Below are 15,123 nucleotides of genomic sequence, written 5' to 3'. Positions count from 1 at the left end.
ATTCTTTCATGAAATCATTTTTTAAGAAAAACAAATATATACTAAATCTGTTTTATTTTGGTTTTCTTTTTTTTTTTTCTTTTTCTTTGAACACTTATTTCAAATAAACTTAAATATCCAAGAGTTTCTCCTGTGGGACAGGTTCTGTTCCCAACCCTCCTTGTGCTCTGAGTGTACAGACATCTCCCTGAAAATCTCCCAGGTAGATCTGGTGTTTGAGCTGCTTTAGAGTCCCACTTGGAGATGAGTGAATCCCACCTGAAATCCATCTCCAAGAGCACAAAGGGAGTTTTTTGGCTGCAGAATGGTTCCAGTGTTGCTGTCCCATTTTCACTGCCCTGAGGGACCTGGCCAAGCAAAGCTGGCCTCAGAACCTCACTTGTTGATCAATTTTTTTTTTTCTCCCTCTCCCATTTAACTGCTGTGTGAGAAGGCAAAGCACGAGGCTTCACGCCAAGCCTCCTTTCCTGGACGGAAAATATTAATGCTCCAGGAAATTTACTTAGGAGGTGGGAATTGTGTCCTGAGAGAATGGATGTGGACACCAGAAGCAGATAAACCACAGTCTAGCTGGTAACCCTGCGGGGCTGTCAGTTATTAAAGACAAAATAGTACAAATGAGCTCACTAGATATAAGACAGTGCCATCCAGAAAAAAACTTGCACTGCAGTGGTTGTGCTTTTCCTGAAAGATTTTTTTCATATTTGGGATGCAAAAAACCCCAAAAACCCCAAAGGTTTGCTTTTACCATTAGCAAATTTGAGGCAGGGTTGTGCTTGAAAGGATTTACTGGATTAGAGGGGGAGAAAAAAGAAACATAAAACAGGGAAGCAGGGACCTGGGAGTGATCAAAGAATACCTGGACATGCCTTGATGTGACTCACAGTGACCGGGTTTGATGAAAGACAGCGAACCAAATACCTTACTTGTGCAAATACAAAGCTGAATTCTGTGTTGGTACGACACCATGGCCATGACACGCATTCAGCCTGCTCTTGGCGTGCTTCTGCCCCAAAACCATAAGCACAAAACCATTTCCCAGCCCGGATTTGATCAAAGGGAAAAAAAAATTAGGTCCCAAACACAAGGACTTAATGTACTGAAGAAAAAAGTTATGACATCCATTTGCTTGGTCCAAGAGAAAATGCAGACCAGGGGGAAGTTTCCTGCTGGAAATGGGCCTGCATGGGCCATCTCTGGACGATTGGTGGATCCCTGTTTGCTCTTTGCCACGCGAGGTTCGGAGCAGAGACACGACGTCAGTCGGTGCACCCGAGGAGGAAGCTGTTCCCACCCCAAGGGCTGCCAGCGTGAGTCTGATTCTCCTGGAATTCCATGTCATTGTGTTTCCAAGATACTGTCCTACAAATATTTTGCAGTCTTAAATAGCTTTAGGGTGAATAAGTCTCACATCAAGGCACAGACACATTTCTATTTTTAACCCCCCCATGCTCTCTGGTCCTGAGTTGTTAATGATCTTTCTGGCAGTTGTGATTTCCAATATGCAACAATAATTTACTTTTCATCTTGATACCTCCGGAGTCTGACCTCTCCCCGAGTTCCATACATCACTTGAGTGCATTTATATTTTCCTGTGAAGTTTTCAGAGTAAACATGTTCTCTTCCTCTTGCCACTGAAAAAACCCCCGTCTTAAAATTTATATGAATTCCATTCAAACTCTGGTTCAATTCTTTGCACATTCGAGCACTATTTATTCCATAACCAAACACAACATGCCATTTTTAGTATAGCAGAGAAAAACCAAAGTTCTTTTTTTAACCTTCTTTTTTTAGCCCAACAGGCCTTTCTGAAGAAAAAAACTAATTATGAATGCGGCTTGTTTTGAATTTTAACTCTATCCTTAATTTTTAAGGCCGTGTCAGCCACCTGAAGCCAAAGAAAATATTTCTATTGATTCCCTTCAGCGTGCTTTGCATGAGGTCAAGCAGTACTTATTGAGTGATTGGTTTCACTTTGGATAAAAGAAAAACTCCTGATAGTTATTGTGGGTTGCTTTTCTAACCTTCAGCATCAGCTAAAGCCAAAATAAATTGATGCAGACGCGTTGTGAGAGCAGTAAAGAGTTGGGTGCACCATTGTGCTGGTTTCCATGAGGCAAAGGCCTTGGAAAATCCAAGAAAAATGAAGATTTTGAGGTCATAGCTTTCATCTGGCTTAGTACTATCTCTGGAAAAAAATTCAAGCCAAAACAGGAAACGTATCTGTTCGGACGACCATGAGAAACGAGAATCAAAATACAAAATATTTAGCAGAGTGTTTGTTCTGAACAAGCTTAAGTGTAATAAAGTCCACTTTTCAGAGCGAGGGGCGTGTGGTTAGGCAATCTTGTAAGAGAAGAAAAGGTTATCCCCTATTTCTGGGAATGAAAAGAAATTAAAAAATAGCAGTTATCTTCTCCTGCTGAAATATGAGATGGAGAAAAGGTGCAAAGCAGGGAAAAGAGGAAGGAAAGGCTTTTGCCTGCTGTTCCCAGACCCAAGCTGGCTGATGGATCAGCCACAGGAGTGTTTTTTTCTGGAAAGAGGGTGGATTCCTAAGGCAAGGCCACCTTGTAGGTGGGTGATGGGGCCAGTTCCCACAGCCACGTGCCATCCCAGCCATGCCAAGCCAGGAAACACTGTGGGTCCTGTGTGGAGAGGGAAGCTGGAAGTCGGTGCTGCGGGAGGAATGGAGCTCGTGAGCCTGGAATTCCCTTCTGTCCTGGCAGCAGCGTGTAATTACAGGAGCAGCTCACATTTCTCAATGTATTAATCTCTGAAATACATCTCCAGGTAAAGAAGGAAGGTAATTGCAAGTAATTAGCCAGCAAGTGGGGAAGCAATAAATCCCAGCAGGCCAGACTGCTCTGGGTTTACTGCAGGAGGTGGTGTGTGTGCTGTGCGCGTCTGCAGGCTGGTGGGCTCTGACTCCTGGAACTGTCTGGGCATTTTACTCTCCTCAGGCAGTGCTGGGAGTGGAAAAGGGGAGCTGTGAGCAGGGAAGGAAGGGTTAAACTCCTGCGAGCAAATCACCATGAACTTCAGCTCCATCTTCATCTTGTCTTCAAAGAGCAAAAGATGTAGAACTGAGAGGCAGCTCTGAACTCCTATTGAACCTCTCCCCTTTCTCCTCTCTGACTTCAAGTTCTGAAACCAAGTTCCTCCACCTCTTCACAAGGCTTGCCTTTTAGAGCTGGTGAGCTAAGCTGGTAATCATCTCTGGGGCTTCTTGGAGACGAGAAATGGCAATTAATTAACCACTCCTAGGTTTAGGTGCTTGGCAAAGATGTGGTGGTACAGGCTCCCTTCCAAAATCCTCACTCCAAAACTGGTGAAGAACGCCAAAGTATGGTTAAATGTATTTGAGTGATCAGAGAGGGTGAGCTTGGAGCTGATCTCATGCTACAAGTCATTTAGTTTTGGTTGTAGCTACACAAGGACAAAAAAAAGAAAACTCTGTCTTTTCTGGCACCAAGCTGTGGCATGTGCAACTTCCTCGCTTCTTCTGAAGCATACAGAGGGTAAGGAAAATGTAAAAATGCTATATATTGTGTTGGGTTAATCCAGCCTTCTCTCAGGAAGTCACGCTCCCTTCATAGACTTTTCATCTCTGGGAACAAATGCAACAAGTTTCCCACATGTTTGTGTATGGAAATGGACTCCGAATTGTGGTTTAGGACTAGCTGGTATCTGGTTCTGACCAGCTCAAATCACAGCGTTTCTTCAGAGAGCAGAAAATAATACTTCCTCCCCAAAGAATCAAGGGAGAGGGATGACGAAACCAGATTTGCTTTCTTATTTATGATATCTAAATCCCTGTGAGTAACTCATACAGTCATATCCTGTACCACACAAAACTATTCATGTTTTAAAAGGAAATAAGTGGATAATAAATGCACTGTGTTCGAGCAGACGGGGCACTCCCTCTCTAATCGGAACTGAGTAAAAAACGTGCACCTTCCCACCTCCAGGACAGTGACTCAGATGGAAAATACTGCATTGGCACATGCTGAAAAGAACGAAAATCACAGATATCTAAGGCAATACTTGTTTCTAGGAAATAACCCCCACCTCTAGGCTTGTCATTATCTCCAGTCTCAGCAGTGAGTTCACAATACCTGAGTTTAACTCAAAAATCAAGTAAGTGTGACCAGGCTCGCTAATTTTTTTTTTTATTATTATTACTTATTAAAGCAAAATTTCAGTATCTCTGAGAGACATTCAGGTATTTTCTGGTCTCTGAAGAGGCCACTCTGCAGGCTGGATGCAGAGACACGGCTGGGAAAAAGTTTACATTTTTCACCAGGTCAAAGGCAGCGTCTGTTGGTGCAGAAGAGATAAGAACTGAATATTGAGACACAAAAAAAAAAAGAGAGAAATCCCTGCTGCCATTATTTCAACTGCAGTGCTCTGCAACAGACAGAGTGCTGCACCTCAGTAAGGAAAGGGGAAGAAAACCTTTCCTTGTGAGGTACAGAACTAATTGTATGCTTGTAAGAAATGCTCCACAGTGGTGCAAAATGGATCAATTTTCTGGCAAAATAATTATTTTTGTCTTCCTAACCTTTATTTTATAGCTGCTCAGAACAATGTGTTTTCTAGTACAAAGATGGAGAACGAAGAAAAACACTTCAATTTACAGAAAGTAAATGTTATTGTGGTAAGTATTTACATTTCCGTGGTTTTATCTGGTTTAGGAACTGGCAATACAGCAGCTCAGGAGCATAAAGAACAAATTATACATACTCTGCAGAAATTAATTAGTATTAGCTTCCAAGCCTGGTGGTCAGAGCTGCTGGATTATTTCCCTGGATGAATAGCAATTTCCAGTTTGGATCTTGCTTTGCTTTGCCCTCAGCCAGTCACAGAGCAGGAACTGAAGTGGATAGAAATAGAAAGGGCCCCAAAAGAGACCTAATGATCATTCACTCTTATTCAGGGACATTTTGTCATTTCACAATGACATTCCTCTGCAAACAACCCTTGCTCCCTGTCTTCTCTGCTCTTTTGTTTTTCCAAGTGCAAAACTGATGTTGCAGAGCTTCAGTAACAAATACGGTTCAGAGGAATGAGAAGTGCTGGGCTAATATATACACACAGCTTTATTGACATGTGAAATGTTTGTCTGAATGATTTCATACTTCCATGGTATGATGAAAATTCACTACAAAAATAGGTAAAAAGTCAAGTCAGAGGTTTTTAGCTGTAGCAAATAAACAAAAGTCTACAATTTACCCTTCCCCTAAAGTTAAACTAACTTCTTCTGCCAACAATAACACAACAAAACTGTATCAACAGAATTATATCAACACTTCTGCTGTTTCAATACTAAGTTCAAGCATCTGTTAACAACTTATTGCTTGTTGTTGTTGTTACTTGGCCAGATCTTTTATCTGTATACAACCGAGCCATGCCAGAGTTCACTCTCTTTTCAGTACTTATTTACTTTTCCCACACTCTGCTCCTAATTTTCTCTCTCAACCCACAATAATTTGACATTTCTCGCAGGCCCTTTTGTCAGGGACAGCTTTCTCCTAAAATCCTTAGTCTCTTCACAAACGAGTTTCTTTACCAGAGCACTTCTTTCTAGACTGGATGTTATAGCAACAGAGGGGTGATAGCTGACAAAATAAACGTGCACAGATCAATTCACTCACAGAAGAAAATAGAGACACCGTCTTCTCTCTGCTGAAAATGAGCATTTTAGGGTTTTGCAAAACAGTGTGTGAGAGGCAGTGGATAAATATGTTCAGAAATGCTATGAAAATCAGTTTATTCACCATGGGAGTAAAAAAGCAAGCGAGCAAACTAAAAACCTCTTGCAGCCCAATTCTATTGCCTTTTTTTTTCCTTGTGGAAAATTTCCTCTTATCTTCAAGACAGCAAAAAGAAAAAAAGGTGCTATGAATTCCCTTGGGAGACAAGAGTAGGTATATTAAAAGAAGTGTACAATCGACTGGGCCTCAAAAGAGAAACAGGTGCCAAGGTGTTTGCCCAGCCTGTGTTTCAGAAACTGCCCAGGATGAGGTGTTTAAATCCCCCCTGCGTTATCTGCTATTGAACTGCGTGGGAAATGAAAGAAATTATCAAAGCTGCTTCACTTAAAAAACAGGCAGCTCTTAAAAACTCTTACATAAATACTTAAATACTTAAATACTTAAATACTTAAATACTCTAGACCAGCAGAGTGCCGGTTGCCTTGGCTGGAAAAAACGAAGGATCTTCCCGAGTTTCCACACAAACACACCTCAGGCACCCAAAGTTCAGGACAGCCCCACACTTTGCCATTTTGAAGTCCCCAAATGTGTGGGTTTTGCCTGAATGCCCTGGTGATAGACCCCTCCGTGAGAGCTCTGCTGAAATTAATCTGTTCACGCTCTCTTTGCCCTGCTCCTCCAGCAAGGACCCTGAAGTCAAAGCTAAGTCTGGAGCACTCCCAGGCTTCGAGCTCCCTCTGCAGTATTTTGCAAGGACTCATCCTGCCTCGAGAAACCCGAGGTTTATTCGGTTAGGAACGGGATCACTCGCAGCACTTAAATTTCTGGGAAACTTCCACTGAAATCTGAGCTGCTGCGATAAATCATCTCTATTAAGTTTTACTCTGACGCGGAAGCGCTTACGATCTGCTAGTCTCGCCTAATACTTTCTTTGCCAAAGCCCCACGAAGCGCTTCCAAAGGAAATCGCTGGAATAAAGCAAGTTGCCGGGGCATTTTCATCGGTGAATGAGTCCAAGTCAGGTTCGGACAGAATAAAAGATCCTGCTCAATCACTCTGCCTATCGTCAGAAGTGAGTTTAAAAGCATTTAGGAGTCTTAATTTCACATTTGTTACTAATTCAGACACCTTTGGAATTACATCAATGTGCAGCGTCACTTTCGCGCTCCTCGTACCTCAGTGCCGAATCTGGCCACTAGGCTTGTATGAACTGATTAAAATCTCAGTGGATTTTATTTTCAATTGCATGTCAGGGTAGAGAAAATAAAGGTACAAATTGTACAGATCTGGACTTCTCTCATGTAGATTGATTTCTGGATTTGTCTGGCTCCCATCACCAGGTACAGTGTGATTTGGTCCCTGCTGTTTTTGTAGAGACACTTTCCTCGGCAAAATTAAGGAGAAGTTTTATTTAACGGGATTTTATACTTCTTATACCATTACAAGTGTTACTCCTGCTTCATAAATTAAAGCCCAAGCAGCAAATATATTTCTCCTACACTACCCTTTTTGTTAATTTGTTTTTCCTTGGGTTTAAAGTACATTCAGGGCTGAAAAAAAAAAAAAAAACCAAAAAACTAAACCTCTTAAATCAGGCACATCTTGTCCCAGCTCAGACTCGCAGTGGCGATTCCTCTCACTCTATACTTTACCAAGGGACCCTGCAACAAGTTAATTCCCTCCAGTTTGCAGCATTTAGGGAATAAACAAAAATATCTAGTGGGTTTATCTAAGGAGGGCTTGGGCCTGTGGGAGTTTTAGAAATGTTTTGGGGGTTGGCCTTCACGTTGGAATGTGAGTGGAGGCAGAGATGAGGAACACGATAGTGTGTAAGTCCATTTATCAGTCAGAAATCTTTTTATGATGGGAGAACATAGGTATGTGAGTGTGTTGTAAGACTAATAAATTAAAGTGTGCTGGAAACAACTTAGGAATGGCGTAGCTTGGGGAATCAACACGCCAGCGCTCATAGAAGGAACAAGGAAAATCTCTGAACATGTGCTGAGAAGAAAAGCCCAACAGCACCTCAGAAAACAGAATGGGATGAACTTGATCTTTCCCATTTAAGAAAAGTTCACAACCTTCCACATTGTGTAAGAGTAGCCTCTAAAATACAGGGACTTAACATTTGCCCTATTTCTTCCCTTTTAAAGGTCAGGAGGTACTTTGTGTCACAATTAATCTTCGTGAGGAACAAAGGCGAGGCTGCATGCCCTGTGTTTCCAGGGAAAGGCTGGGGGTCTCTGGGGGCAGCAGGGGCAGAGCCTGCTTCCCTGGGCAGCTGTCAGGCAGGAAAACCATGGGAATGGCATCTCTTTGGGAGCACGGCTCTGTCGTGGCCTTTCTTGCTCTTGGTGGAGAAAGCCCTTTTAGGAATCATAGAACCATTGAACAATTAAGGCTGGAAAAGACCTCTGAGATCATGGAGTCCAGCCATCAACCCAGCACTGCCGAGTCCACCACCACGTCTTAAAACACCACATCTGTACGTCTTTGAAAATCCCTCCAGGGATGGTGACTCCACCACTTCCCCACGGGAGCTTGTTCCAATGCCTGTCCACACTTTTAGTGAAGAAATTTCTCCTAATAGCCCTCCTAAACCTCCCCTCATGATTTTCCTCTTGTCCAGCCCCTTTTCCTTGGGAAAAGAGACCGATTCTCTGCTGTCTACACACTTGTCTCGGTGAGCTGCGGAGAGCCAGAAGGCACCCCCTGAACCTCCTCATCCCCAGGCTGAACCTTTCATCATCCTTGCACTGCTTTTCTTTCCAGCTTTTGAAGAAAAACACCCACAGAGATCAACCCTTACAGGGGCAGCTGTTCACAAGTCCAACGATTCAGTATTACACAGGAAATCTACAGTTCCCTCAACCTCAGGCTTGGGCTGGTGAGGTCACCACTCCTTGAGTCTTGTGTGCTGGTCTGGGTTCCTCAGTTCAGGAAGGACATTAAGGGGCTGGAGCGTGTCCAGAGAAGGGAATGGAGCTGGGGAAGGGGCTGGAGTATCAGGAGAGGCTCAGGGAGCTGGGAAAGGGGCTGAGCCTGGAGAAAATGAGGCTCAGGAGGGATCTCATGGCTCTGCACAACTCCCTGACAGGAGGGGGCAGCCGGGGGGGTGTGGGGATAGGGCTCTGCTCCCAGGGAACAGGGACAGGACAAGAATGCATAGCCTAAGCTGCACCAGGAGAGGCTTAGCTTGGATATTAGGAAGAACTTCTTTGCAGAAAGGGCGCTCGGACATTGGAATGGCCTGCCCAGAGAGGTGGAGTCACTGTCCCTGGAAGTGTTTAACAGAAGGCTGGGTGTGGATCTCAGTGCCACGCTCTGGTTGCCGTGGTGGTGTTCGTCACACACTGGACTCGATAATCTTTCCCATGCGAATGGATTCTGGGACTCTGGGACTCTGGGATGCTGTGACCTGGCCAGGGCTCAGGCGCCGAGCCGAGCTCGGCTCCAACACACGCTCTCTGCATTCAGCATTACCAAACAAGCCCGTTGGCCTCGGGAGGGGCTCGGGGCAGGGCGTCCCCAGCCCGAGGCGAGGCGGCGGCGAGGAAGCAAACCCTCCCCCTCAGGGGCGGCCGCGCGGCCGCCATCTTGGGGCGGGCGGCGCGCGAAAGCCGCGGTGCCACGTGACTTCCGGGCGGGAGTTGCGGCCATCGCCGCGGGTCGGGGCCGGGGCCGGGCCGGGCCGGGCCGGGTCGGGTGTGGTGGGTATCATCGCGTCTCTCCGGTGTCTCTCCGTGTTCCCGGGAGTTCGCTCTGCGCAAACAGGAATGGATTTCCCCTCCGGAAGGCTGGGATGGGGCGATGAAATCCGCCCCGCGCGGCCTGTGCCGGGCGCGGGCCCCGGCGCCCTGGATCCTCTGCGGAGCCTGCTGCACTCCATCTCCTCGCACCTGTCGGACAAGGAGCTCTCCGACCTGAAGTTCCTGTTACGCGACAAAATCGGGAAGCGAAAGCTTGACCCGGTGCAGAGCGGCCAGGGGCTCTTCAGCATCCTGATGGAGCAGCGGGAGATCGCGAGAGACAACCTGGAACTGCTGAAAAAGCTGCTGCAGCACATCAAGAGGCAAGATTTGCTGTCAGACGTGGTGCAGTTCGAAGAGCAACAACCTCCTGCCCCTAATGATCAGCCAGATGAGCATGAAGAACGTAGGTGGATTATTATACATATGTAGTTTCGTGTGTGTATATATATATATATATAGTTATATACCCGTTATATCCCTCTTTTTTATCTTCCTTTTCTTTTATCTTTTGGGATTCCAAGTCTATCCGGCGGCTTCTGCAGAACTCTCAGCATGTGCGGTGCAACAAGAGTGCTGGCATTGTGCTGAGATTAGACAACTTCTAAACGTTTTCTCGTGTTTCTCAGTAAATCCACGGCTAACTCGGTCTCCTTCTGCTGTTTCAGGTCGCCTGGAGGCAGCTATTGGTGTCATATGTGACTACGTTGGGAGAGATTGGAAGAGGCTGATGCGAGCACTTGGGATGCCAGAAGTGAAGCTGGACAAGATAGAGGCAGCCTATCCGTTCCAATTGGATGAAAAGGTTTTTCAGGCACTCAGGGGGTGGAAGAAGTGGATGGGGAAGGATGCAGAGGTGGCTGAATTAATAAAAGCCCTCCGGGGCTGCAGGCTGAATTTTGTGGCAGACAAGGTTGAAGAGAAGATCTCACAGCTGAACACTGGAACCAGATGAAATCAGTGTGAAACTATGAATGCAAAAAGAGTGCCTTCTTCTCTTCTGAACCAAAATAATTATCACTGGTTACTTCTGGTGCCATTTATTTATGTGCCTTAATAAGTTGATTTCTGCTCAGGTGAAAATTGACGCAGAAACAGATTCCTTTCAGGGAACGCTATGTAGTTTGATGCTTCTTTCAAGGAATTTTAACTTTCACAAGATCTGAACTCCATTTTTTAGAAATTATCACACTTTTGTTCTGCCACTCACCTGAAAAGATTTGCTTTGCTGCAGGCCCTTTTTAGATGCATCTCCACTGGAAACACACCCATGGGACGCTTCTGAGGCAACTGGAAGTTAAAATTTCATGGGGAGGTTGGATTTTTCTTTTAATGGCCTATTATAAATGCAGTGTGAAAGGGAGATGGAGCAAACCTTTCAGCTGGGCACTGGCTTTTCTTTTGGAGCAGCATAAAACAATACCTGAGGTAATTTGCCAAATATATCTGCTGTCCATGAAAGGATATTAAGACATCTGTAACCTCAGACTGCAATGCGAGAGGGACATGAAATATTGTGGTGGCTTTCTTGGAAAAAACATGCCTGGGTTTGAAAATGAAATCAAATGTCTACACCAAGTGCCTTCAGCATCCTGAAGGAAGTGTTCTCCTTCAAGAGAAACTATGCAAGAGATTGTGTGTCTCACAGATGTTTACAGCAGCCTCTTTCCTGAGCTGTGAATGCTTTGGGGCTCCTTGCTGGGAATCCTTCCGTGACCTGTGTCACAGAGGCTGCTCGTGTGTGCTGGAGGGTGTGAGCCCCTCACACAGGGAGCAGGATTCATGAACCTGTGTCAGATCCAGTTCTCAGCTTTCATCTGGAACAAAATCCAGTCAGCAGCCTTCACCCCTCTCCTAAGGCTGGAGAGATTGCACAATTGCACAGTCCAGGAAGGAGGAGAATCTCATAAAATCATTACTACTTGAACAGCTGTAGGATCCTGTGTTTCTGCAAACATCTCCCAAGTGCCTGGCTAGATGCCAAAAGAGGTTTTATTGCTGCTGCACCTGTGGGACTCCCAGCTCTTTCCAAGTTGTTTTTCTGTGGTGCCGTTGCTGCGGAGGCCGAGTGGCAGCACATAACCTGTCGCTGCTCTGCAGAAACGTCGTGACACCGACAACTTTGATTTTATGCAGTGCCTCTTGCTCAAACAGTGAGGCTCAAATACTTAACTGCAGTTAGTGGAAACTGCCCTAAGTTCCCGTGATAGAAAAATCATTTCTGTCAGGGTTTTTTTTTTCCCTTCAATGATTCTTCTCTGCATTCCTAGAATTGTTCAAGGCCAAGCTGGATGGGGCTTGGAGCAATGTGGTGGAGTAGAAGGAGTCACTGGTTGGAACTGGATGGTCTTTTAGGTCCCTTCTTGCCCAGACCGTTCCAGGGCTGTGTGCTGATTCTCAGTATCTTTCCAGTTGTGGTATATTAACTACTGTCGATTCCAGGCTCTCCAGAAGGAGATGCTGAGCTTCAACTGAATGACCAGCTCTGATGTTTTGGAGATTTTTGTTTCATAGACACCAGGAGTATCCATTCTGCAGTACTGAAAGGAAAGCATTGCTCCAGCAGTTTTTCCTTCCTGCCTCTGAGCAATCCCTGGGAGCAGAACAGAGGAGTGGAATTGAGCAGGATGAGTTATGTCAGTGCTCAAACAGCTCAGCAGCAGCTCCAAGTCCAATCTCTGCTGAAGTGCCTTTCTTAGCCACTTTTTTAAAAGTCTCCTGCTTCACCAAAGAGATTTATGTGGAATAGGAAGAGTATACTGCCTACTGCATAAAGCCAGGATATTTTAGGAATCAGCTGGAATAACCTATTGGTTGCAGCCAAGCTCTCATCAGCTACACAAAATATTCTGCTTCAGGAGATAAAAACCTCTTGGTTTTTTTAAGGACTTTGTACATCCTTTTACTGTGCCTGAAAGCAATGACTGCATCAATCTGTGCCATACCTCAGCCAATTAAGACTGTTTTTGTGAGAGATTAAAGTGTTGTTTGTGTGAAAGCAAAATCAACTCTAGCGAAGGGAACAAAACCTTTTTATTGGGAGGAGGGATAAAGAGTGCCATTTGTAAGGGAATGTTTTCTGATCCAGTTGGCAATCTTTTATTTTCAAATTCAACACCTTGAACTCAGAGGCATATTTTTATAACATGCATTACCAAGTTTTATAATGTGTAATTCTGTGTACATTTCATTAGAAATAATTCCTTTAAAAATGCCAAAATAAATGGAACGGTGTGTTTCTCTTGTTTGATGCGATTGCTGTCTGCAGTGAGATCTCTGACTGGGATGTTGAGGACACTTGGAAAGCAAGGAGCAGTGTGCTAAACAGGCATTGCTTTACCAGTGCCCTTCTTGGGACATTAAAGACAAAAAGCAAAGTGTTTTGTCCTTGAGTTTCTCAGAAGTGCTAAACAGGCTTCGGTTTGCCAGCAGCAGCAGTGTTTGAATGCTGTCACTCAGGGAGGTGTAAGGAAAAAGAAATTCCCTGCCAGCCCTCAGGAGCCTAAACTCGAGTCTGGGTGTACTAGGGAGACAGGCTGCCTCTGGGGAGGCTTCCTTCTCTTTTCCTCTGCTAGCCAGGCTGTGCTAAGGATGTTATATTTCTTTTATAATTAATCAAAAGCCCGGCTTCTGGTTTAGTGTAAGCTTGGTCAGGCTTTTAGAGGACGTGCTCGGAAGGAACTGACAGAGGCTGGGGTGCTCTGTGCAGTGTCAGCCTGCACTTAAAGCTGTGAACGAGTAAGACAAATAACTTAATCACCCGTTTTATCAAATCCTTTAGGATGCTCTGCAAGACTATTTGCCTGTGAGGAATTACTCAAACCTTTTTCCTTTTGGTCTCCTGAGAGTAATCTTTCCTCACAGCCTTGTAAAAAACAGCGCATCAAAACATGGGGAGTTAAAAGTGCCATCTCAGGAGAATTCTCCTCTCAGGGGATTGTTTTTCCATGTCACTTCTCAGTCCCTTTCAGCACTTGCTTGCCGTTGCCTATGATTTTTTGAAGATATCAATTATAATCACATATTGAGGTGGTTTTCTTTTTTTAAAATTGCGTTATTTTCATTCCTGAGTTAAAAGAGGTTTCCTAGACCGTTAATTAGCAATCCTCTTACACAAATTGGTTGTTGTGAACACTTCAAATGCAATGCTTTGGTTTCCTTTTCTCCATTCTCCACACTCAGGCAGCCACATTTCCTGCAGCCTTTGTTTCATTCCTAAAATAATTGTCTCCTTTCTGAAATCTAATTGCTTCATTTAATTGTTTAACACAGGCTGTGTCTCCAAGCTCTCTCTGGCGCTCAGCATGTTCTTAATTCAGGCTCCTTGGCTGAGTATTTTTCAATTCAGATTTATTTCTAATCACTGCCTTGTGCCCTTCTTCTTCTGCATGGATCACCTATATCCTTAAAACGTGTTCCAGCACAACTACTTTTCTAGCTTGCCTTCCCTCTTTGGTTTATTGCTTTTGTCTGCCAGTGCTTTGGTGCTGTGGTGGAATTGAGAGGAATTAGCTTGCTGCTTCAACCACAAAAATAGGAAGCGTAGGGGTGAGCTGGGGGGTAGGGGAAGGAGTTGTGAGTAGAGGTTCAGGAGCTTTTGGAGAATCTGTGTTTCAATAAAAACTGTGGCAGCTAAGGGTTGCTTCACGGGAGCAGGGCATGTTGCAGTGTGTACTAGGAACTGTAGGTTCAGGGAGAGAAGGAAGCAGGGATTTCCTCAGCTGCTGGGAAAGGCCGAGTCATGCAGCTCTCTGCGTGGGAATCTGCGTGGAACCAACTCTTAATCACTCAAAAGTCCCGTCCACAGAGCCATTCTGCACCTGCCTCATTCCTGAGAGCATTACACATGCCTGTCTTAAAGCAGGCTGAAGTGAAAACAACAGGCTTGTTCTTGTGAAACATGATGTAATAGACCCCATTAAAATCCCTGGGGCTGGCTGTCCTGCTCGAGTTTGAACTCAGTGATTTCTGTGACTTGATGGGTTTGGGAAGCTTTTCCAAGTGTGTGTCCAGTTCCTGTGTGGATGGATGGCAGCTTGAGAGCTGCTTCTCTCAAGGTGAAGGGGTTTGTGTGTGTTCTCTCCTCTATAAAAAATAACAGCTCCAAGAGAGGTCTTGAGGCGTCTCCAGCACAATGTAATAAAAAAGTGCCTTTGCTAAGGAAAGCAGCTTAAAGTCAACTCTGTATCTCTGCCGAATGCTTCCAAAAGCTGTCAGGCTGGTATTTTTTTATTTGCTACATAATGTTCCAGCCTTCAGAGCAGGCACAGGTGCTGTGTGAAGTTACACAGACACAAAACTGGACCATTGTCATGGGAGATGTCAGAAACACCCAACTGGGGCTTTCTGTGGGAGGTGGTTTATTTACAGGTGAGCCTGGCTTTGGAGAACTGCTTTAGAAAGTGATCGTCTTGCCATTAAAAAAGCTCACGATTTTTACAATGTTTTCTTCTCCATTTCTTAATTCTGCTAATCCTATTGGGGGCAGCAGGAGTATTAACTTAAAAAAAAAAAAAAAAAAGATTTGCAGAATTTAATCTGTACAGTTCTTATCGCGGTCCAACTTCTAAGAGGGTTGTAGCAGCTGTTCTGCAAGCGTACACACCACCTGTGGCAAAAGGGATTAAACTTTACAAAGTTTAAATTTCTGTACAAGA

General features: G+C 44.7%; 1 protein-coding gene across 1 annotated transcript; it reads left to right on the top strand.

The window, feature by feature from the left end:
• Positions 1–9,398: 9,398 nt before the first annotated feature.
• On the top strand, positions 9,399–14,803 carry FADD (Fas associated via death domain). The gene is made up of 2 exons (XM_040068681.2): positions 9,399–9,872; positions 10,135–14,803. The coding sequence occupies exons 1-2, from the start codon at positions 9,494–9,496 to the stop codon at positions 10,419–10,421; spliced, it is 666 nt and encodes a 221-aa protein (XP_039924615.1). The 5' UTR covers positions 9,399–9,493; the 3' UTR covers positions 10,422–14,803.
• The last annotated feature ends 320 nt before the right edge of the window (positions 14,804–15,123 follow it).

The sequence above is a fragment of the Hirundo rustica genome, chromosome 6 (assembly GCF_015227805.2).
Source record: "Hirundo rustica isolate bHirRus1 chromosome 6, bHirRus1.pri.v3, whole genome shotgun sequence".
Classification (NCBI taxonomy): domain Eukaryota; kingdom Metazoa; phylum Chordata; class Aves; order Passeriformes; family Hirundinidae; genus Hirundo; species Hirundo rustica.
Note: the sequence above shows the minus strand (reverse complement) of the source record. Positions and strands in the feature narration are given on the sequence as shown.